At 35.3% G+C, this 25,769-nt stretch overlaps 2 protein-coding genes across 2 annotated transcripts; both read left to right on the forward strand.

Annotated features, from left to right (window-relative positions):
* The first annotated feature begins 545 nt into the window (after positions 1–545).
* On the forward strand, positions 546–1,034 carry LOC138890607 (uncharacterized). The gene is made up of 2 exons (XM_070174007.1): positions 546–793; positions 839–1,034. The coding sequence occupies exons 1-2, from the start codon at positions 546–548 to the stop codon at positions 1,032–1,034; spliced, it is 444 nt and encodes a 147-aa protein (XP_070030108.1).
* An 8,199-nt stretch (positions 1,035–9,233) lies between these two features.
* On the forward strand, positions 9,234–19,288 carry LOC104247590 (uncharacterized). The gene is made up of 13 exons (XM_070172432.1): positions 9,234–9,738; positions 10,723–11,821; positions 13,497–13,712; positions 13,800–14,020; positions 14,771–14,845; positions 15,000–15,071; positions 15,219–15,317; positions 15,712–15,783; positions 15,888–16,002; positions 16,423–16,491; positions 16,615–16,915; positions 17,854–17,926; positions 18,448–19,288. The coding sequence occupies exons 1-13, from the start codon at positions 9,619–9,621 to the stop codon at positions 18,877–18,879; spliced, it is 2,964 nt and encodes a 987-aa protein (XP_070028533.1). The 5' UTR covers positions 9,234–9,618; the 3' UTR covers positions 18,880–19,288.
* Positions 19,289–25,769: the final 6,481 nt, after the last annotated feature.

The following is a 25,769-nucleotide window of genomic DNA, read 5'->3' on the forward strand; positions in this document are numbered from 1 at the left end:
CAGAAACTGAACGCTTTCTCGTGATTGAGCCGTGGAAGCATTCAGATTTTTTGTGCAAGAATTATATTCTAAGCGGGCTGGAAGATGCTCTGTATAACATCTACAGTGGCGTGGAAACGTCAAAGGAACTGTGGACTGCGCTTGAAAAGAAATACAAAATCGAAGATGCCGGGTTGAAGAAGCTCGTTGCTGCAAAATTTTTGGACTAAAAAATGGTAGATAGCAAGTCTGTTATTACCCAAGTTCAAGAATTGCAAGTGATTATTCACGATCTCCTTGCTGAAGGTATAAATCAAATTAATACTAATATTGAAAGTAGTAATCTTAGTATTTTTACTAACATAAATTTCATTGAAAGTCTTGTCATCAATGAAGCATTCCAAGTAGCAACAATGATTGAGAAGTTGTCTCCATTGTGGAAGGACTTCAAAAACTACTTGAAACACAAACGCAAGGAGATGTCCCTTGAAGATCTCATTGTTCGGTTGAGAATCGAAGAGGACAACAAAGCTGTTAAAAAGAGAGGCCGTGGAAACTCAACAATAATGGGAGCAAATATTGTTGAAGAGAACAAAAAGAGAAAGAAGGCTTCTGGACCAAAATATAATCCAAGTAAGAACCGGTTCAGTGGAAATTGCTACAACTATGGAAAAGCTGGACACAAATATATGGAATGTCGTGCTCCGAAGAAAGACAAGAAGAAGGGTCAAGTAAACATGGTTGAAAAGCATGATGATGTTGATGACTTATGTGCCATGCTTTCTGAGTGCAACTTGGTGGGCAATCCAAAAGAGTGATGGATTGATTGTGGAGTCACTCGTCATGTTTGTGCTGTTAGAAAAACTTTTGCTACTTATGCTCTTGTTGGACCCGATGGGACGATTTCTATGGGAAATGCTGCAAAGGCCAAAATTGAAGGATGTGGGAAGATATTTCTCAAAATAACTTCTGGCAAAGTGGTGACTTTGAATAACGTCATTCATGTTCCCGAGATTGTAAGAGGCTGTTGTTTGATGAATAATTCCATATTCTAAACATATTTGTTCAAAAGGAGATTCATATTCATCATCCCTATCACTTCTTTTCATTTTGATTTTCTTGTTAAATTGTGTTTCAACTCCATTTTTTTATTGCTTGAATGCGTCTATTGCTTCATCTTTACTATTAAGTAAGTAAACATAGCAATATCAAGTACTATCGTCAATAAAAGTTATGAAATACTTCTTTCCACCACGGGATGGTATTGACTTCATGTCACAAATATCTGTATGAATTAAGTCTAAAGGATTTGAATTCCTTTCAACTGACTTATAAGGATGTTTAACATACTTAGATTCCACACATACTTGACATTTTGATTTGTCACATTCAAACTTAGGCAATACTTCCAAATTAATCATTTTCCGCAAGGTTTTATAATTGACATGACCCAAACGTATATGCCATAATTCATTTGACTCAAGTAAGTAAGACGAAACTGAAATTTTATTATTATTTTCAACAACCATTACAATCAGCTTGAAAAGGCCCTCAGTAAGGTAACATTTTTCCTACAAATAACTCGTTCTTACTTATTACAACCTTATCGGATACAAATACACATTTAAAACCATTTTTAACAAGAAGTCCAGTAGAGACTAAATTCTTTCTAATCTCGGGAACATAAAGGACGTTATTCAAAGTCACCATTTTGCCGGAAGTCATTTTGAGAAATATCTTCCCACATGCTTCAATCTTGGCCTTTGCAGCATTTCTCATAGAAATCGTCTCATCGGGTCCAACAGGAGCATAAGTAGCAAAAGCTTCTCTAACAGCACAAACATGACGAGTGGCTCCAGAATCAACCCATCACTTTTTAGGATTGCCCACCAAGTTGCACTCGAAAAGCATGGCACACAAGTCATCAACATCATCATGTTTTTCAACCATGTTTGCTTGACCCTTTTTCTTGTCTTTCTTCGGAGCACGACACTCTGTAGATTTGTGTCCGGATTTTCCACAGTTGTAGCAATTTCCATTGAACCGCTTCTTGCTTGGATTATATTTCGGTCCAAAAACCTTCTTCCTTTTTTTGTCCTCTTCAACAATATTTGCTCCCATTATTGTTGAGTTTCCACAGCCTCTCTTTTCAGCAGCTTTGTTGTCCTCTTCGATTCTCAACCGAACAATGAGATCTTCAAGGGACATCTCCTTGCGTTTGTGTTTTAAGTAGTTTTTGAAGTCCTTCCACAATGGAGACAACTTCTCAATCATCGCTGCTACTTGGAATGCTTCATTGATGACAAGACCTTCAATGAAATTTTTGTTAGTAAAAATACTAAGATTACTACTTTCAACATCAGTATTAATTTGATTTATACCTTCAGCAAGGAGATCGTGAATAATCACTTGCAATTCTTGGACTTGGGTAATAACAGACTTGCTATCTACCATTTTGTAGTCCAAAAACTTTGCAGCAACGAACTTCTTCAACCCAGCATCTTTGGTTTTGTATTTCTTTTCAAGCGTAGTCCACAGTTCCTTTGACGTTTTCACGCCATTGTAGACGTTATACAAAGTATCCTCCAGCCCACTTAGAATATAATTCTTGCACAAAAAATCTGAATGCTTCTACGCCTCAATCACGAGAAAGCATTCAGTTTCTGGAGTTTCATCGGATAGAACAGGAACATCTTTCTTGATGAACTTCTGGAGACTTAGAGTAGTCAAATAGAAGAACATCTTTTGCTGCCAGCGCTTGAAATCAGTCCCAGAAAAGTTTTCGGGTTTCTCCGCCAGTGCCAATGTTGCCGGTGTTGTTCGGCTCGTTGAGGCATTGACAGTCACCATTGGAACAACTTGGTTCACATTATCATTAGTCATTTCTGTAAAAGAATGACACAAATGTTACAATCACGTAGATTTTAATAGAGTACAAAACCACAAAGGTTTTACTCTCCAGAAACAGTGAGTACAAATACAAAAAATATATTAAATTCCTTAAGCTTGTTAGTAAACTGTATTTGTAAAATAATTCTGGAAAATATAAATGAACATAAACATAAATGAAAAACAGAAACAGAATTTTAATCTGAGCCCACTGAATTCACAATATTTCCTTAAGGAATTTAATCCCATCCTAGTATCCAAGGTTATGAATTATTTCCTCCCAAAATAGAACGAATTACACATTGGTGTAGTGATACTTCCAACCCCAGTGTTTCAGCGAACACAAAGTTCGGTAGCAAATCACACTTACTATTGTTTTGTTTGATGTTTAAATTATGCAGAAGAAGGAGGAGAAACTCAGAAAATCATATAAAAATTCTGAGCAGAATAGCCTTGTATTTATAGCCAAAGTTGGGCTGAAATCTGAAGAGGTATAACTCTTCAGAATGGCTGTTTATACAAAATGGCCACAACATAAATGTCATTACATAAATGGCTATTTACTCAACAATAAAGAGGGAAAATTGAAGAGGATAATTTAATTTTCAGTTACACAACTGAAAAATGGATTAAAGGATTTAATATTAATATTCTGTTATTAAAACAAATATTTAATACCATTTCTGTTAATGTTTTACTATTAATAAATAAATTTGGTCCAAAAAATTAATCAAACGATCAGTTGACCAAATCTGAAGCCGAAGCCGAAGTCGAGCCGAGCGACAACGACGGCGGCGCGAGGTTTGCCTTCTTCTCAACTCTTTAAGAGCTATAAGAAGAGCAATTGCTTATATACCCATAAAAAACCTCTTCCTCTTCCAATATGGGACAATGTTCCTTCATCAAGGAGGGAATCTCAAATGAAACTCAAATGATACTCGCCAAAGCCAACCACTCACTTCTCCTTACTGGGGCATTCGGGCTTCTTCTCTGCATGTGCCCGAACCATCTGAGTTTAGCTTCCCGCATCTTGTCATCCATCAGAGTCACACCCACCTTCTCCGAAATATTTTTATTCCTAATTTTATCCATCCTAGTGTACCCGCACATCAACCTCAACATCCTCATTTCTGCTACTTTCATCTTCTGGATATGAGAGTTTTTAACCGGCCAACACTCTACCCCATACAACATGGTTGTTCTAACTACCGCTCTATAGAACTTACATTTGAGCATCAGTGGTACTTTTTTGTCACATAGGACTCCAGATGTTAAGCTCCACTTCATCCACCCCACCCCTATATGGTGCGCGACATCCTCGTCGATCTCCCTACCCCCTGGATAACTGACCCAAGATACTTAAAACTGTTTCTCTTGGAGATGACCTTTGATTTAAGGCTCACGTCTACGCCCGCTTTCCTCGACTCGGCGCTGAATTTGCACTCCAGGTATTCTGTCTTGGTCTTGATCAACTTGAAACCCTTAGACTTAAGGGCCTATATCCAAACCTTCAGCCTCTCGTTAACGCCACCTCGCGCCTCATCAATCAGAACAATGTAAGCGCATATCCTTGGTGCAACCTCATAACAACCAGAAAATGCTCTGAGTCGCCTCTTACTGTCCTAACCCGAGTCTTAGCTCCATCATACATGTCCTTAATCGCCCTAATGTAAGCAACCCGCACGCCTTTCGCCTCCAGACATCTCCAAAAAACCTCCCTAGGTACCTTGTCATACGCTTTCTCCAGGTCAATAAACACTATTTGCAGACCCTTCTTCCTATTCGTGTACTGTTCCACCAACCTCCTAATAAGGTGGATAACTTCCGTAGTTGAACTACCCGGCATGAACCCGAACTGGTTATCGGACATAGACACAGTCCTCCTCACTCTCACTTTCACCACCCTCTCCCAAACTTTCATGGTATAACTTAGTAACTTGATACCCTATAGTTGTTACAACTCTGATATCACCTTTGTTTTTCTCGTATGAATATATATGGATTATATGACTTTTAGAAGTACAATAATTTGAGTTGAACAATCTATTGCGCTATCACAAGTAACTTATTTCTTCCTAATTTTTTCATATACGAGCAAAAATCAACTAGTTCACTTTGAGAAAAAGTTGATAACTCCCTTTTATTTTGTTGTCCGTAATCTCATTTATTATTTTTTCTTCGAATGTGTTTTCTCTTTTGTAGTATAATTGTTTTTCTCTCGTTTGTTAGATGTTGAAAATATTATTTTGAAAATAATACAATAAAACTTAGAAGATAATACTAGCATATGTCAATGGATTCTCACTTACACCACCAATGTACATAGTTCAAATTAATCATTTTAATACCTTACTAAATAACTAGACTTAGGGTACGCACTTTGCGCGTGTTTTCCATGTCAATGAGTAGATATTTTTTAAAAAATAAGATAAGTATTGAATAATGTATTTAAATTAAAAAATAAAATAACTATTAAGTGTTTGCAAACTGCGAGGGAATTTTACTCATTTAGAATATATTTTTACAATTATTGAGTAAATTTTACTCATTTAGAATATATTTTTATTTATATTGTACGTGATTTTTGAAGGTTGAAATAATTATTGACTATAGTCGTCAAATATTACACAAACAAATCAATAAATAAAACTTTAGTTGGTTTTAAAGCTCTAAATATTAAACATATTAACATTAAAGATGTTATAATTAGAAAAAAAAATAGACTACACTTTAATGGCATTAGTTTATTTTTCAAGAAAATAATTATATAAGATAATGTATATACGATAGTTTATTTATTTAATTTGAGAAAAAAAATGTATATTGGATGGAACTTTGAAATGCTTTATACAAATATGATATGTACATTCCTAATGTGTATCTACTTACAAAAAACAAAAAAAAAGTATGGAGGAAAAGAGCCGAAATAAGCAAAACCTCTTTTTTCAAAATTATTTGATTTATCTAAGATAAATTTTAGTGGATTTTGATATCCTGAATATTATGATTGATTTACTATGTAGTAATTCAAGTAAGAAAAAATTTAATAAGAAAAGTTTTAATTGATTTCAAAGTGATAAATATTAGGAAAATAATAAAATAACTATTTTATCCAATATAAACTCTATTTTAAAAAAGACGAACAACAGTTCGCTAAGGTATTGAATTTTAACTAATTAGTTAATTCACATACTTAATTATTTATTCTCAACGGTAAGAAAAGTATTGTTTTTTTCAATTCAAATACATAATATTAGTACATCACAAATTTCAAATTGTTTAACTACATCTACACTAATGTTTAATCGTAACTATACTTTTTTTGGTAATTAAACTGTAACTATACTTTTATGTAATAAGAATTTTATGTTCAAAAGATAGAAAAATCGGTTTGAGGTTCACTTGGAATTTTTTAGGTTAGTTTAAAGTCCTAATATTAGAAATATATTTTATATTCTTTTCAATGTAATCTATTTTAAACCATAAAAAATCAACCAACATTTGGTTATATTAAATTCCAAAAATTAATTATTTCTTTAATCATTTTATTAGAGTGTACAATTTTGAATTTTAATATATAAGAGTAAATACAAAATTGATAAGAATAATACAACAAAAAATAGAAACCTTAAGAGTCACAATGTCAGCATTTATATACGTTTGGGAAACTTTAAATATAGTTTAGAGTGTGATAATAATCCTAAATATTAGGATCTCTTACCTAGTTTAATAAGGAAAGATTTAGTAACAAAATATTTAATTGATTTTAAAGTTTTAGATGTTAGAAAAATAATATAAATTACAATTATGTTCAATGTGAAATATAGTTTTAAGGGGTAAAAAAGGCGAACTATATTTCGTTAAGGGCCTTCGTGCTTTTAATATATACTAGTTTTACCATCCGCGCATTGCGCGTGTTCTTCGTGTTAATAAAAATAAATTTTTAAATATAATATAAAAAAATTCAAAAGATGTATTTACATTATAATATAAAAATTAATAAAAATTTGCATGTTTCAAAGTGATAGATATTAATCATATTTAGGAGTTTGATCCACTCCATTCTATCCATACGTTTGTAATCATACTAGTTTTAGCGCACGCGCGTTGCGCGTGTACCTTTAATACTACATTTATTTTAAAAAATCTTACTTTCTTTAACCTACATATATATAGTGGTTTGAAGAACGGATAAGTTTGGACGTGGAAAGAGTTATATTGTGTCCTTCACATATCAAAGTTCCAAGAACAGTGTTTTCTTCTTTCAGAAAATGCAGATTCTTTTTTGTATTTTTTGTTATTAAATAATATTACATGAGTTTTAAATTGTTGACACTAAAGATGGTCATATTTTAAAAATTAATAATTAAACATCATATATATTTACGGACCTAGGGTTTGAAAATCTAAATTTTCTTGAATATGAAAGAGTGGTAACTGGTTTATCGACTTTAGTAATAGTTAGTTCTTACTTATTCTTTGTGGACTTTAATATTTTTGATCTCATTATATTTTGGCATTTTTTTTTTATAAAATTACTACTTTATACAATTCAACTAAGGAAAGATTTATATAAAATATTTATATTAGAAATATTTCAAATAAGAAGTATTTAATGCATAATATTTAGTTGATTTAAAACTTCTAAATGTTAGGAGGAAACTTAAACACAAGAAAATTTATTCAAAAGAAAATAGAACAAATAGTTCTAAGGTGTAGTCACTATATTTTTTCAATCGAGGGAGATAAGTACTTCAAATTAAAGTGGCAGAATCATAATATTACCTAGTTCTATCTCCTACGTATTAATTAGTTTAAAATCATCGATTAACTAAGAAATTATTTTTGATATCCAAAATCATAAAACAACTGTTTTAACTCTAACAAAATCAAATATAAACAAATACTTGTAGAGAAGAAATATTCTCAATTTAGAATTACGGTAAAATAAAGTTCATTAATTTAGAAGGTAAATTTTTTTATAGAAAGTAAATCTAACTTTATTTTAGTGTCCTAATTATTAGGACTTTTTAGGTGACAAATTAAATAAGGAAAATTCTGATGAACAAAGTTTTAGTTGATTTCAAAGTGTAAAAATATTAGGAAGATAACTTAAATTACTATTTTGTCCGGTATAAAAATATATTTTTAAGGTTAAAAAAGACGAACGACATTTCGCTAAGGGCCTTCGTGCTTTTAATATAGTATAGATAGGCATCCAACTCAATTATTATTAACAGTTCTTGTAAAGTATTAGCTCGATCGTTATTTTATACTACCCATAATTTCTTTCTAAAGTACTTCTTTTACTCGAGACAATTACATATATGCTTTGTTTTCCTATTCTTTTTCCTTTGTACGAAATAATAATCATTCTTTTATCGTTTATAATTGATTTTACATTTAAAAAAGACTATAATTTGATTATTTTTCAATATTTAAACAATAAAAGTGGACAAAGAATTTGAGCATGTTCAAAGAAAAAAGAACGTCCTAATTGCTCTTTAAAATCTAAATCCATGCCTCCATGTTACCTAAAATATGAATTATCGTTAATGCTTTCATATTTTATTAACCAAAATTATATTTATTTATGCACTTTTTTTAATGTTCCCTTTTAACTATTAGCATAAAATTGTAGGATCAGTTATTTACTCTATGATTATATCTAATAGTACTATTTATTGGAATGTAAAATTATTTTTGTAATACAAAAATATTGCAGGAATAATATTCGATTGAAGAGTAAAATGATCTTTGAAATTTTCATGGACATTTAGATCTATCAACTGATTCTTATAATCTTCTTACTTTGTATAATAGTAATTAAATAAATAGTGAATAAATTTCTTATTTTATCTTTTTTAAATAGTTCTTTTTTTACCATTTTCTCTAGATAGGTTGATGAGTTGGTGCTTTCTCTGTACGAGAAGTTAGAATTTCAGTTGGTGCCCTGATTCAATTGGAAAAGTGAAATTGTTTGTAAAATTGATAATTAACAAATTTATCAAATATAATATTCTAATTCCTAAGGATATAGAAGAAAAAAAAAAAGCAGAAAAGAGAAGGTGTGTAGGACAACTAAAATACTGCCGAATACAAATGTTTTGAAAAGTGCAATTAAATTTAATGTTATAATATTTTACATAATTCAAATAAGGAAAGATTTAATAATTAAAATTCTAGTTAATTTCAAACTCCTATATATTAGGAAAATAATTTAAATGACTATTTTGTCTAGTGTAAAATCTATTTTTAAGTGGTAAAAAAGACGAACGACATTTCGTTAAAGGTCTTCGTGCTTTTAGTATAGTATAGATATAAATATAGATAACGTAAATAACGAGAAAAACGGAAAAAAAAAAAACATGGGGTGGATCTGTAAAGTTTTGATTACTAAGGGAGTACATGGAACAAAATGTACAGTAATATTCTTCAATTTCCTAATCTGGAATTCTAGATCGGGTAAAACCTAGCATAGCAAAATCAGACCCGATTTCTACTCAATTTCACTCTATAGATCTCCAAAATTCTTCATAATTTTCACAAGCTATTCATGCTTAGCTTCATTTATACAGGATTTAATCTTATACCCGTCGAAAGAAATCCAAATTGAACAAAAAACACTATCATCAGTTTTTTTTTTTTTTTTTGAATCGAGGTTTTATTTGAGTCTTTGAAGCCTAATGTGTTGATCTGTGAGTTTTGTGTGTGATTGGATTGAAGAAAATAGCGCAAGGAGGACCAAATATGGACCAATTTGAAGCTTATTTTCGTAGAGCGGATTTGGATCAAGATGGAAGAATCAGTGGTGTTGAAGCCGTTGCCTTTTTAAAAGGATCTAATCTACCTCAACCTGTTCTAGCTCAGGTAGCCTCAATTTACTTGACTATGTACTTCTCTTTTTGCTGTTGCTATCTTAATGTTTATAGTTGTACTTGTGCTTGAATTGTGTATTGTAATGATCTCAAAGGACTCAAAACAGTTAAATAAATAGTCCGAGCGATATAAATGATCTCAAAGAATACAATTGAATCAATCGAGGGTAAAAAAAATACATTTACTTGGTAATGTTAATAATTGTAGCATGAATTATAAGGGATTCAGTTATTCACCTTATTATAAACCTCCTGACCACATTTAGACAGTAAACTAGTGGAAAAAATGATGTGCTGACTATGATGAAGACTCATGGCGGTTATTGGGTTCTTAGTTGACATGATAAGATGGACTTCGATCACCAATCACCAGCAGTGCGCCAGTGCCTCAATAGATTTTAAGAGATAAGTTACTGAAGGTAAGAAGAATGAGGAGAGAGGTCGAGAATGGGGGAAACAGAGATAGAATAGGAGAAAGGTGAAGAGAAGAACGGGAATTGGTTGGCATTCTTGATAAGTCATCCGACTTTTCGACTGTGGTGGTTGACTAGTTTTTGGTTTGTTAACTGTTTGCCAGGGGTTTAATTACTGTTTAATGGTAAGATTTCTGCAGCTGGTGTGTTTAGAATTGTAGGATATTCTAGACAAGTTCTTTCTAGGCAGTAGAGTTTTCTTTCAAGCTACTTTTAAGTTTTATGCTGTGATTATTCAGATTTGTTTCTTTGACAAACTTGCAGGAGGACTGGAAGTTTTACTTTGCAATCTCTATATTTCTATAAAATGTTAAGTTAATATATTTCCATTTCTCTCTTTTACTATGCTTTTCGAATGTGTCTTTGCATTCTGTAAATCTCACAAGTCTCCTTGGATAAGCTAGTTATGACTAGTTCTCTTTAAGTTTCTACAAATTTTACCTCTTCCATGGTAAATATCATTTCTTCAACTGTGCGTGCACATTGTGTTTCTTCGATTGCAGATATGGACACATGCTGACCAGAGCCGTACTGGGTTTCTTAGCCGACCAGAGTTTTATAATGCTCTTAAACTTGTAACAGTGGCACAGAGTAAACGAGATTTAACACCAGATATTGTGAAGGCGGCTTTATATGGTCCTGCTTCTGCTAAAATCCCTGCTCCACAGATTAACCTTGCAGCGATTGCTTCTCCCCAGTTAAATTCAGTTGGTGCTGCACCTGCACAGCAGATGGGTGCTGGAGTACCAACAGCTTCTCAAAATCACGGCATCAGAGGACAGCTACCTCCTACAACAGGTATGAACCAGCAATATCTCACTTCTCAAGCCAGCCACTCAGTGAGGCCACCTGTTCCAACTGCAGCTACTGCATCACGTCCCCAGCAATCTCTTACTGGTATGGATTTCCCCAGGGGTGGTAGTTTGACAGGTCCTGGTCTTCCAAACTCGAACATTTCACATGACTATCTAGGGACCAGACAAGCAGCAATATCTGCTGGACCTACTATGCAGCCTCCCAATAGAGGAATGAGCCCTTTGGTTCCTCCAGTTACGCAAACTCTTCAGGGATCTCTTTCACTACCTTCCATGACAGTAGCTAATACAAAAGCTACTGGAAGTTCTGGAAATGGTTTTGCTTCGGACACAATGTTTGGAGGTGAAACCTTCTCTGCAAGCCAATCTGTACCCAAGAAGTCATCGTCTACTCCAAACTTAAACTTTTCTGTGAATAGTGCACCAACCTCTTCAGCTATGGTTCCAGTAACCACTGAGTCTCAAACTTCATCCACGCCTGACCCCTTTGCTGCATTCAATACTATTACAAGGCAATCTCCTGCGAATCAGCAGCAAGTAACCCCATCTGTGTCCAAACCTAATCAACAGGTTTCTGGTCAGAATAGTTTGCCAGTTTCATCATCTGGAACTCCAGTGGGTTCTGTCCATCCAGCTCCTGAGCAGTCACAAGTTCCTTGGCCAAAAATGACAAGAGCAGGCGTTCAGAAGTATGCAAAAGTGTTTATGGAGGTGGATTCAGATAGAGATGGAAAAATATCCGGGCAACAAGCACGAGATTTATTCTTGAACTGGAGACTGCCAAGAGGTAAATGAACTTCTTTTTGCAGCCTTTACTGTCTTTTTTTGTTCTGCTGACAAGCTAGCTGTCATCAGAATTCTTTATTTCTTTTTCTTTTTCTTTTGACTTATGTACTTTCAAGGAATCTTACTCACAACTTCGCGGGTATAACTATGAGTACCTTCTGTCGTTTAGCTGAGCATCCGATTCATTCACTGAATTTCATCCTATAAACTCTACTACAAAGACTCAGGTTATTGACTTGAGGAGTATAGGATATTTTGTATGTTATAGGACTGTGTTTGATAAATTCATTCACTGGATTTCATCCTATAAACTCTATTACAAGACTCAGGTTACTGACTTGAGTAGAATAGGATATTTGTATGTTATAGAACTGTGTTTGATAAACTCACTAGGGAGGACATCCTGCTTGTAAAGACCCTCCACCTACCATAATGTTAGTGTTCGAGTCAACAAGGAAGCAAAGTGGGAAAGGGCCATTGTTGGGCTTCTGGGAAGTAGGGTCCGGAGGATGGTGTTTACCATATCAAAAACTAAAATTGTGAAAGTTTGAAAGAGTAATTTTTTTTCTCGCTTGGACAAAAAAAAAGTGGGAGTGGCCCCCATGGAGGACAAGATGCTGGAGTCGAGGCTGAGATGGTTTCGGGCACGTGGAGAAGAGAAGCACAAATGCTCATGTTAGGATGTGTGGCCATGACGGGTCTGAGAAGAGGTAGAGGTAGGATAAAGAAGTAGTGGGGAGAGGTGATTAGACAGGACATACCGCTACTTCAGCTCATTGAGGACATGACCCATTATAGGAGGGTGTGGAGGTTGAGAATTAGGGTAAAAGGCTAGTAGGTAAGCGAGAGTTCCCCTTCGATCTCTTCGTTTATCTTATTTCCCTGTTACTACTATTTAATGCTACTTTTTCTTTTTCGTCTTCCCCTTTTTCCTTATCGCCGTTTGTCTTCTTCTTCTTTCTTCTTTCTTCTTCCTCTTTCATCTTCTTTCCTTTTTCCTTTTTCACCTTTTCTTGAGCTGATGGTCTATCAGAAACAACCTCTCTACCTCACTAGGTAGGGGTAAGGTCTGCATACACTCTACCCTTCGCAGACTCCACTTGTGAGATTATATTGGGTATTATGTTGTTGTTGTTGTTGGACAAGTTTAAAACTTGAGAGAAGTCCATTTTTAAACTAATTCATGCAAATTTGGGGTCCAGAGATTCTTTTGTGTGTTCTAATCATTCTTTTTTACCACCTTGGTCATCTTTGATCTGTGAGGCACAACCACAATTGCAAACATCCTTATTCTTGGTTCACATGCTCTAAATCGGATTGCTGCCACAAATTTCATTGGAGAGTGATCAGAGATGTTTTATTTAGGTACCTCAGAACTTTTGGATTTTTTTTCCAAATTGTACATGTGATACTGATGAAGTGTCTACAAGGAAAGTTTCATTTTGGAGAATTCTCTAATTTTGAGGTTTTGGAATTTGGATGTCCTGACCTAGATACAAAATCATTTTCTATTTTCGCACTTACTTTTTTTGCTAGATTAATACTAGGACTCTAAATTATTTCCCCTAAAAGTATGTCAAACCGTGTACCTAGTTGTATTTTAAAGTGTCATTTGGAGCTTGTTGCACATTCGTAATGCTTCGTAAATTAGTAATATCATTTTTGGTCTCTGTCAGAGGTCTTGAAGCAGGTGTGGGACTTGGCTGATCAAGATAATGACAGCATGCTCTCTTTGAGGGAGTTTTGTATAGCTCTGTATTTAATGGAACGATATAGGGAAGGTCGCTCTCTTCCATCTACACTACCAAATAGCGTTATGCTTGATGAGACTTTGCTGGCCCTGGCAGGTCCGCCTGTTACTTATGGAAGCACTGGCTGGAGCCCTGCTTCTGGTACTACCTAAACAGATTTTGGATTGTTTTAAGTTGTCAACCACTTTGTTAGTATACTAAAACTTTCATCACTCATTTTATGTTCAGGCTTAAGACCACAAGGGTTGCCTGGTGTACAGCCAGGTGCACATCCTGGATTAAGGCCTCCTACACTGAGGGCATTCCCTCAGCCTGACCGATCGATGCAATTTAATCAGCAAAATGCTAGAGCAACATCAATGGATAATTCTCATATGGACCAACTAAGTAATGGGGAGCAGAATATGCTGGAGCCAAAGAGAGAAGATGCGGTAGCAGGAGAGGAAAAGGTATTATTTCCTTCATAAGGTAGTTCATCTCCTCTCTAGGTTTTTTCTGTAACTGGGTTGCAGTTATCTTGAGTTCTATTCCCCGATACAATTTATCATTACCTACTGAATGAAAGAAAGATACTGATTACAACTCCCTCACCTCGAGGGCATTGTTAAACTCAAGACTGTCCCGGAGTAAAATCCAGGCAGGTAGTGATTGCGTGCAGCTATATGGGAATAGTGATTCCACCTCACGAAAATAAAATCAAACTATTGACAGGAGTGCGGCCTCACCTAGTTTCCCCATGCCCAGAAACCAAAACGTCTCTAACAACTACTCCCTCCGGTCCACAATAAGTGGTCATTTTACCTTTGACACACCCATTAAGAAAATACGAACTCCTAGAGAAAAAAAGATGTACCTTGACACATTGGAATATGTAAATAAGGGCAAATTTTGGAAAAATAAAATGAATTCCTTCTTGATGACGTAAATGGACACTTATTTTGGACGAAAATAAAAAGGTAGTATGGTCACTTATTGTGGACCGGAGGGACTACTGTTAAGCTCTCACAATGCCATGTCATCTGATACATTTTCGAGATTTAGTTGATTTAATTGTTACAGATTTAGTCAGCTAATTAGCTATGAAGAAGTCTAGGACCTGGACATATCCAGGTTGGAAGCCGTTTGCATGATGAAAACTTGGATGCTATCTACTTCATGATACTGTTGATGTAGTAAACCTAATTCCTTTGTTTGATAAGGATGAAAGCAAGGACAATGTGCTTCTGGATTCCAGGGAGAAGCTTGAATTCTACCGCACAAAAATGCAGGATCTTGTGAGTAGTTGCCGCCTTTAATGTACAGCATTGTCGCATTTCTATTATTTCCAGTTGCTTTTGCTTCACTGTCACCTGCTCTTTACTTTATATTTTATCTGTATATTTTTTTCAATCTCATCCATTTTCTTTTGTTCATTGGGTTTTCCTCCAGGTTTTGTACAAAAGCAGATGTGATAATCGACTTAATGAAATCACTGAAAGGGCATTGGCTGATAAACGCGAGGTACCACTTTAGCTGTTTGATCTCTCTCTCTCTCTCTCTCTCTCTCTCTCTCTCTCACTCACTCACTCACTCACTCTTTGAAGTTCATAATTTGTTGCTTTCAATTTATTCCTTATTATGCACTTTTTCAATCGATGGGTCTCTTAGGCTGAGATGCTTGCCAAAAAATATGAAGAGAAATACAAGCAAGTTGCAGAAATTGCTTCTAAACTGACAATTGAAGAGGCATCATTTCGTGATACTCAGGTGAGATTTTGCTCCATATATTCTTTCGAATGTTTACTCTAGTTATATATCCAAGCTCTTTCAATTGTGTTCTCTAGTTATATATCCTAGCTCCTTCATAAATCAAAAGATTGAGTTTATCACTGTACGATGCTATACATAGGAATATAACCATTTTCTCCTTGCAACTCAATGAGTAGACTTCTTCCTGGTTTCTTCTAATAATCCAATGCTTTAATTGTAAAGCTGGCTTGTTTATGGGCCTTTTCTGGCTTCTCATTTGTTTTACATATTCCTCTATGGATTATGTATTCTTCGCTTCTTGCAAGTATTAGCGCTTGTTGATTTGTTGGATGCTGGAACCATATGAGTTTTCATTTTCTTTGAGATAAAAGAAAAAAGTTCCTTTATTCAGGAGAGGAAGCTGGAGTTACAACAGGCAATCATTAAAATGGAACAAGGTGGCAGCGCTGATGGTATTCTTCAGGTGAAGATAACAGAACTTATTAATTTGATTTCTCTGGAAAAATATAGCGAAATGTAAGTTTCGTTAGGAACTTATGCTATGTTTTTGCGCTTTTGGTTTTCTAGGTCCGTGCTGATCGCGTACAACATGATCTTGAGGAGCTACTGAAGGCCCTGGCCGATCGTTGCAAGAAACATGAGCTTAATATTAAGTCAACTGCTTTAATTGAACTACCCCCTGGTAAGTTGTTTTTGCCCTTGTTTTGCTGCGTCTTGTCAATTTGTTCCCTTTTGTTCTGTTTCTACTGTTCCCACCGAGTCACTTTTCTTCTCTGAACATCTGGGTAAGGAGTCAATCCAAATAATTTCATCTGCATATTGTGCAGAATGTCACTTGAATTTTTGAGGTCCATTTTCTGTGTTTCTTACTCAGAAAATACAATTGGAACTCATTCTTCCTCAAGTGCTGGAGTTATTACTGAAAATTGATTCGATTGAATATGTTTCAATGGGTTTTCGATTACTGTGTTAATGTTGTTTATAAAATCTTGTTCTTGGAAATTTGATGATAGCTGATTAATTTTAAATTATTTGCATCACAGTTTATTATATTTTCCATCTAACTTCTTTTACCTCTTTGGTCCGGTATGATCTTCTCAAGGCTGGCAACCTGGAATTCCGGAGATATCAGCTGTTTGGGATGAAGATTGGGATAAATTCGAAGATGAAGGTTTCCTTTCTTGAATATATCCCTCTGTCTTTTCCTGTTCTTCATCAGTTATCTTTCTGACACCATCGTTGAATAAGTTGCAAAATGTTTGATGTATGTGCATCCCTATGTCACTTTCTGCAGGATTTTCTTTTGATGTAGCTGCGCCTGCAAATTCCAAATCCACATCTAATCAGAAGGAAAGTTCTCCAATTCATGGAGATTCCCCTGATTCCCTGTCAAATGCTGATACCAAGTCAGAAAACTATTCTGCTAAAGGAAATAATAACAATTTTGAGACTGATTTGATGTATATGCATAGCGACGAGGAGTCAAAAAGTCCACAGGGAAGTCCAAGAGAACAGACAGCATTTGATAGTCCATCCGGTGAATACTCTGATAACCATTTCGGCAAGAGCTTTAAAACCGAATCTGAAACTGATAGGTATAATGTGGCTATTTCGTGCAATATCTTCCATCTGTATTTCTCTATTTCGATTAGTTCCAAGTTTTAATAGTTTATGAAACTTTTGGGACTTTGATGTCCAGCACAACACCCATTTAGATCCAGGGAGACATGCTTGATGGACATTTCACTAGGTCTGAATCTTTTGGCCAGTTTGTTTGACCACTGCTCACCAGTGTCCTCGATGGATGCTTAGATATGTCTTGCATCTGTCTCATTAGTTTGTAAGAGTTAAAAACAGATTATCGCATTTTATGTTCTGAAAAGTAAAGATGAAATGTACTGTTAATTAATCATACCTCCATCAAGATATAAGCTACGAATCTCACCTCCATTTTGGTTTTGAGTGTTAAATAAAGATCCTTGTTTTGTCTCTGTAATTTTCTTCATTCAGTGTATTTCCCATAAAATGATGTTCTCCAAAAAACAGATCCCATCCACGGTAAAATAGAAAAGCATCCCTAGCTTCTCTCATTCTTGTATCACCAGAGTTCCTTGGAAATAGAAAACAAAGTTAGGAAAATACTCAAGCCTTTATGATAGACAGATGATTGGCAATTTACCTTTTGCTTCTGTGTCCTTTTAAGGCTCAGAGAATGTTTTTGCTTTAGGGGAATAAACAACCATTTGCTTGTAATGGCATTTTACACACGAAAGTTGGCTCTTTAATTGGATTGTGTATATTAAAAAGGTGAAGATACCTACTAGTACAAACATGTTTCTTCAGTCCCCTGATTGAGTAATGTCCAGCAAACTTTTATTTTAAATCCTTCTGCATGTCCTTGCTCTTGTTGGACATGCTGTATCCCTACTTGTGCACAGGTCTATAGTTAGTTTTGATTAACGTTTTTTTTTGAGAATGAATAGTTAGTTTTGAATAATTAATGTCTTCTTCTTCCCTTTCATTGGATAAACAGATTTGATGAACCTGGCTGGGGTACGTTTGACAATAATGATGATGTGGATTCTGTTTGGGGTTTCAATGCTAAGGTTAGTCGGCAACCCCTTACTTTTACTCCTGTTCTAGTGTTATTAGATGTCGCCTGTCTTGTTATTTCAAGAATGTGCAAGTGTTGACTCTTCCACTGGAATAATCTGCTGTATAATCTGTGAGCTAAAATGTTGCTTAAAAGTTTATAGCAAAGTGGTAATGCTACCTCCTTTTACCATTCTGATGATAATTGATAACTTCATTACTGCTATTATGTGCAATGACATCATCCTTCAAATAAAACAAGATAATCCTCGTTTATCTTTTATACGGAACTTTTTCTTCCGTACCCTCTTATTATTTGTTTATTCTTGACTTTTCCAGTTCAATAGTTACATTTTGTATCTTGGTTGCGCAATTAAGAAAATTCCTGTGTCGCCCTTGTACAAACCCGATAATGATCTCAAGCGCACAGCTGGATTTTGCTTTTTAAATATTACCATATGTTGATGATGATAGAGTGCTAGTGTGCTCTATGTCGCAAAGTCTCCCTATACATTGACTAATTATTATCCTGCAGGAGTCGGATCATGTCAAACATGGAGAGAAGCATTTCTTTGACTCAACTGATTTTGGTGCAAGTCCTATAAGAACAGACTCTCCTGGGGCTGAAAGTAGATACCAGAAAAATAGCCCATTTGGCTTTGAGGATTCAGTTCCTGGGTCACCACTTTCAAGAGCAGGAAATTCTCCGAGGTATAGTGTAGGATCAAAGGATCCTTTCTTTGATAGTTTCTCAAGGTATGATTCCTTCAGTACACATGATCATGGATCTTCTCCACGAAAGGAGACTCTCACGAGGTTCGACTCCATAAGTAGTACCAGTGGTTTTGATCATAGTCGAGGATACTCGTTTGACGACTCTGATCCATTTGGTTCCAGCGGCCCATTTAAGGTCTCATCTGAGAGTCAGAATGCAAAAAAGAGTTCAGATCATTGGAGTTCTTTCTAGCTTGTGGCAATGATTTGCTATATTTGATTACCACTGGGCCATTATTCCTCAGTGTTTTTCGTGCCATCTATTTGCATTTATGTGTGTTGTATAGCCTAGGAGAGATAAAATCTTGGTAAGATACAGTTTGTATTGGTTTTGTTCCAAGAATCGCGGTGTAGTCTGGTCTTTATGACATAATTTATTTTTATTTTTTGGGGAATTTTCTTTCTTTCTTAGTCTATCTTCTTCTGCTTTTAGGGGAAGAGATAAAGGGAAAATGAGAAAGGGAAGGGGATGAATGGTTTGAGTTTTGCAATTCATTTTATGCTGCTGTACTGTAAAAAACTGCAACATATTTGTATCACAATTTTCGTCTGATATACTTACTGTATTAGATGTTTTGCCACTCAATAATTTTTTTACTGCTTATGGGTCGTAATGGGAATTTTGATTGTCATTCTTTTGTGTTTGGAATTGTTGTGTCCTTTATTTTGCAGCACTCCTGATTTAATGAGCCATTCGCAGTTTCACAGTCTGAATTTGTTCGTACTTACTGTTACGCAACGCCTTCCTGATGATCTTTGGAAGGGCAACGCAAGGCTAAGCAACCGATGTCAGTGCGGTTGCTGTCCGCCAATGAGGTCCTCGCCGCACGCTAGACTAGATTGTCAGTGCCGTGCGGGAAAACCAATGTCGTGAGCAATTGCGGAAGCTGAGAGAGAATTGGGTTTTGAATGCTGATGATGATTTTATTGATGACTGAAAATGATGATTACAATGATGTGGTGTCGAGGGGGAGAGACACCAGAAAATGCTGATTGAAATGTTTGATTGTTTGGTCCCCCTTAATAATGCTTAAAAAAAATAAACCAACATTACAAGACTAGTCCTAATAAAGCTGTAGAAGCACACTGAAATGAAAATGATGAAAACTAGTCTATGATTACAATGAAAAGGACTTAGATTATTACAAGGAAAAACTAAGTCCGATGGCAGCATCTTTGTCTTGCGGGTCTGCGCGCGCGTTGCTGTGGGCGCGCGCGACACTTGATGTGCTGGCCTGAGGCTGGGCACTGGTGCTTGGCATCAGGGTCTGTGCGCGAGGCGCTGCTGGAATGGGCCTGCAGCTGGGCGCTGGCGAGGCATCAGGATCTGCGCGCGCGACATTGTCAGGGAGCGCGGCGCTGTTGTCATTGGCCAGCCCTGGGCGCTGGCGAGAGGCATCGGTGGGGCGACAGAGGCACATGCGCGCTTGTCACTTGGCGCAGCCAAGACCACGGGGCCGACCATGGCGCTAGGCATTGTGAGGCTTGCTAGGCCGTCATGGGGCGCGGTCAAGGGGTCATGGGGCATGTCTGGAAAGCAGCCCATGACATTCACATGCATGGCTTAATCTTTGAGACAAGCATATGACTACTGGCAGGATCAACCAGGTAGCATTCCTTATTGACGCCGGCGTCGCATGAGCATGGCCGACCCAAAGGGCACCGCCAAGTCCAAGACGAGCACGACCATCATTTGTAAGGAGCATTCTTTGGGCAAATAGGAGCCAATGAAGACCCCATGCCTATTGCGTTTACCGAATCCGAGAGTCCGAGCATACTAGCCATGGACCAAGCCCCGCACGTCGAACGCGAGGGGCGAAAGGCGACCGATTGTGCTTTTAGGTATGCAACACAGAAAACCGACGCCAAACAAGCCTAATTTGCGCGTGTGCTATGACTGAGATGGCATGCGGGCTAGGATGTCGCTGCAAGTATATAATCTGCCTAATCCAATTATTGCTAAACCGATGACCTCCTTACTCCTTAGCAATCAAATGGATTGCACAAGCTTATAACTTCTTATTTTGTTTTTTCACGTTTCTCTATTAACCTTTTCTGACAAAGACACCAAATAAAATAGTACTGTACATCTTTTCTTTTTTAGGTTTGATAGGTCCTCATATTCATATCGGGCACAAGTTTTCAATAAGAGTTAAACTAAGAAGGCATGTAGTTAAAAGTACTTATATTTATCTTGTTGTGTTAAACTAAGGAAAATAATATATAATAAAATATTTTACGGTGAAAAAAATTTAATAAATAGTTCTTGACATGTTACACGATTATAGTTTGCACGTGTTTCTAGTTTCGTGAATTTTTAGCTAAAGATAAAATTATTAACAATGCAACTTAATTTGTTTTAACATATTATTCAATCTTTGGTCATCAGCACAAAGGCTCTGCTGGAGCCATATTTATAGTACGAAAACTTGCAAAAGGAAGTGTTCTAGTAAAGGTTGAGGGGTTGAAGTACACAAATAACCTTTAAAGTGGATGATGTTGAATTTTTATTCTCACATATTTCGTGACACAACTTAAAGTTTAATAAGTATTTTTACTCGCTTGTACACAATACCTTTAATTTTTGACCTTAAAGTTATCCTCATAGGACAGGCGGGGTCAAAAGTTAAAAGACAACCCAATAAAATGTTACATTTCTGCAATTTTTTAAAGGCCGGGTATCTTCTAAAAAACTTTCTTAATTTGTTGTAACCATATTCGAACCCGTTTGGATTGGTTGACCAGCTTTTAAGCACTTTTTAACTTTTGGAAGTGTTTGACAACCAAAAAAAAATAGCTTTAAAACTACTTAAAAAAAGGGAAAAATTAAAAAATAGCCAGATTTACAATTGGTCGTTCAAAAATAGTCCAGTTTCAAAAGTAATCGAAATTTAGCCACTTTTCATGTAAAGATAAATCTGAGCAAAAACACTGTTCAAAACCTGAAAAATACGCCAGTATATTATACTGGAGTTCCAGCATAAGTATGCTTGAACTCCAGCATATTATACTGGAGTTCCAGGATAAGTATGTTGGAACTCCAGCATAATATGATGGAGTTCCAACATAAGTACACTAAAACTCCAACATAATATACTGGAGTTCCAGCAAGTATAATTGTCCAGTATAATATACTGGAGTTTGGAGCACCGGTGCTCCAGTCTCCAGTATATTATACTGGAGTCAGCAAAGTATACCGGTCCAGCATAATATGCTGGAGTTCATACACAGGTGCACCAGACTCCAGTATATTATGTTGGATCGGTCTCTGTTGTAGCAAAATAGTGGCTATTTTTCATTGACTTCATAAACAATGGCTATTTTTGAATGACTAGTCCGAAACTGGCTATACCGTGCTATTTTTACTAAAAAAAAAAAAAAGCCAAAAGCAACAAGTTGGCTAACCTCAACTTTTTCGAAAGGAATTTTTACATTCCTATGTCATATAGTAAACTATTACCCTCCATGCTTAACTTTTAATATAATTACCTTCTATATACCTAATTACCATTTATGTACCATTTTAGGATTTTAATGGTATTAATTAGTCTCCTAATTTTACTCAATTGTATATTCCCACTCCCTCAAGTTTCTCTCTCCAAATCCCACCACCTCACTCACGTATCAAACCACACCCACGATTTCCTCTTCAATCACCCACGATTTCCTCTTCTAAAACCAACGAAAATCTGTAACCTCTCCACCATTGACAATCATTAAAAAGCTTTGAAGCTTTGAATTCGAATTTGGGTTTTCAAAAGACATTGTTTGTTTGGATTGGATGTTGTTGCAAAGAATTGAGAATTCTCTCTACGTCTCTCTCTATCTCTCAATCCCAAATTTCAGTAATATAAGAGGAAAGGAAACGAGAGCAGCAATTCCACCATTGACAGCCATTAATAAGCTTTGAAGCTTTGAATTCGAATTTGGGTTTTCAAAAATCATTATTTGTTTGGATTTAGTGTTGTTGCAAATAATTGGGAATATGGTTTGGAGTTTATATCTCAATTTTGAGAGGTTTTGGTGAAGATTAGACTTGGTTTTGGCTGAATTTCAGAGTGAAACTCGAAGAAGAAGAAGAAGACATGACGTACACTATATTGCAGAAATTGTAGAAAAAATGTATGTGTTGTTTATTTGTTTTTCTTTTATTCATTTAGCTATTGTATGAAAGTTGAAGAACATTGTATAAAAATTGTATTTAAGTGGTATTATATTGTAGTTGTATATAACTTAATAGAAATAATGTACGAAAATTGTAGATGATTTGTATAATATATAATTAGTTGTATGAAATTTATTTTTACTATGTATAAATCAGATACAAAATATACAAAAGACATATTGTATAAATTTTGTATAAAATTTGTATGTAAATTTTATGTTATTGTAGTTGTATTTAACTGGGTGAAAATAATGTGTAAAAATTGTAGATAAGTTGTGTTCGTCTATAACAGGAGATGTTGGCATATCAAGCAACTTTAGTGTTCCAGACAAACATGCATGAAAATAAAAATAAATTCTAGTATGACCAGTTTGTAGAAATTTTGTAGATATTGTGAAAATTCATACTGATATATATATTTACTCTGACATGTAGTTTATTTGTAGATAAAATGTAGATAAAGTGTAGGACATTTATATATAACCAGAATTTGATATAAAATGTAACAGCACAAACATGCAACTGTGTTCTCATTGGTGATACTCAATTCCATATTGAAATTGCGAACAATTATACATAGCGGATATGATCCTAAGTTTTTATTTTTTCAACTTTCATACAACAGTTAAATGAATACAAGAAAATACATAAACAACAGAATACAATTTTTCTACAATTTCTGCAATATAATGTATGTCATGTCTTCTTCTTCTTCTTCTTCTTCGAGTTTCAATATGAAATTCAGCCAAAACCAAGGCTAAGCTTCACCAAAACCTCTCAAAATTGAGATATAAACTCCAAACCATATTCTCAATTGTTTGCAACAATACCCAATCCAAACAAATAATAATATTTGAAAACCCAAATTCAAAATTCTCTAAATCTCCCATAGCTATCTCAATTCCCATTCAGTTGTAGCATAATTGGGATTTTGGACATAATTGCGTTTGTTGCAGAAGAATTGTAGAAGATTTAATCGTTTTTGATTTGTGAAATCAAAAAAAATGATGAAACATGAAGCGGGATCGTCCCATTTTTGTTTTCTAAGAAGTTAACTTGTCAAAGAGAATTAAGCTGTTGAAAAAACATTTAGAACTCAGCTAATATGTGAACTGGGATAACGAGAAAAACTTAGCACCTTAGCGATTCATGTGTCATTGAACACGTTTTTGGAAATTTGCAATGATTAGTTTAAGCAAAAATAACTCTGAAACTTTTCAAATTACACCATGAAAATCGAAATCTCGGCAACATTTGTGGTTTTGCGACTCTAGGTTTCTTGATAATTGATTTTGTTTGAAACTTTCAAACTCCATGAAGGAAGAAAAATAAGGAAGTGTACAGATACAATGATTCCTTATTTAATGAATTATTTATATTTTGTAAAAATACTATTAGCATGGCGGATAATATGTAAACTATGAACATATTTGGTAATATAGTTTCCTATACGAAAATTTTCCTTTTCGAAATTGGCTTAAAAGATATTTTGGTTTGACCAAAGATTTTACTTTTTTATCCATTATAATTTTTTTATTTTCGAAATTAGCCCTGAGTAAAAAAACCCTAAAACATACGATTTCTCCTCTTTTCTCCATTCTTTCAGCCACTCCTTTCTTCTTCCTCTTCTTCCATAACCTTCACCAATTAAATTATTCACAACTAATAATTTAATTGCCTGCATTTTCTGTACGATTCTCATGACTCTCATTAGGACGCCTACCACAAGATGTAACGAAATGGGAGCGGGTGATACGCCTACCACGAGATGTGAAAAGAAAGTGAAATCTGTCTTTGTTTTCCTTACTCTTGTTAGTGGTTGGATTTTGATTCCTTTATAGTTCTTGTGATAATTTGTTCTTACCTGTTATTCCCCGAAGCATGTTCCCCTCTCCCATCATTACTTGTTTATTTCTGCTTTACTGTCACAACCCATTTTCTAAACAAGCCGGGACCGACACTCGATCACTAAACATGACCGAGCGAACCATCTCTGCTTATCAAATCTATTATAACTCCAAACTTTATATGCAACAAGGCAATACTCTAACCAAATACTTTTGATTAATTTAAATATTTAAATAAATCAACTCCAAAACTTTATTCGTAGTAACTACTGAATTACTGCTAAGTTATTATAAAAAACATCTAAATCTTGACCCAACAACTATGTCTATGAAGCCTCTACTGATAAACTGACGCACTGCTCATGACTTGAGATTTCCTGGCCAGTTCTCTAAGTAAACAAAGAAATAGCTAAATAAAAATGACTATAGGAATACTCCACGAACAAAAGCGGAGCTCACCAATAGCACTGGAAGAGAGAAAGTCCTAACTCGTAGCCTGCTCGCCTACAAATCCGGTTCCTACGTTGTACCGCAGACTAACGTAGGTTCCCAAAAGAGAACGTCAGTACCATCTATTGTACTCAGTGAGTCTCAACAACAGGGGGCAAAACTTTAATAACATATACATTACGAGCAAAGGTTCTAAATGCATGTAAAATATAAAGCTTATAAGAATAATTCTAAAATAATTGCATAATAGCAGTTTATGAATATTCTAAAAGAAATTCTTTTCTTTTTCTTTCTTTAAAAAAATACTTCACTTTATACTTTGGGAGTTCCAACTATCCTGACTTAATTCTGTCTCAGTCACCGTGTGATCGGCACGGGTTCGATCCCAACCTGATCGAATAGGTCCAATCCACGAGGTGCCACTCGTTTCATGGTTCTCAGCGCTCATGTATCATCCCTTAGCATGACTAAGTAAATTCTCAGCAACGAGACCCTCGGCTCGTGTGCTCCCTACTCTGGCACAAGTAGTTTTAGGAAGTCAACGCCTTGGTCAGGACCCTCGGCTTGTACGATGACCCCATCTCAGAATAAAGGATACTCCCAAAAAAAATTTCTTTCTAA

The sequence above is a fragment of the Nicotiana sylvestris genome, chromosome 4 (assembly GCF_000393655.2).
Source record: "Nicotiana sylvestris chromosome 4, ASM39365v2, whole genome shotgun sequence".
Taxonomy (NCBI): Eukaryota; Viridiplantae; Streptophyta; class Magnoliopsida; order Solanales; family Solanaceae; genus Nicotiana; species Nicotiana sylvestris.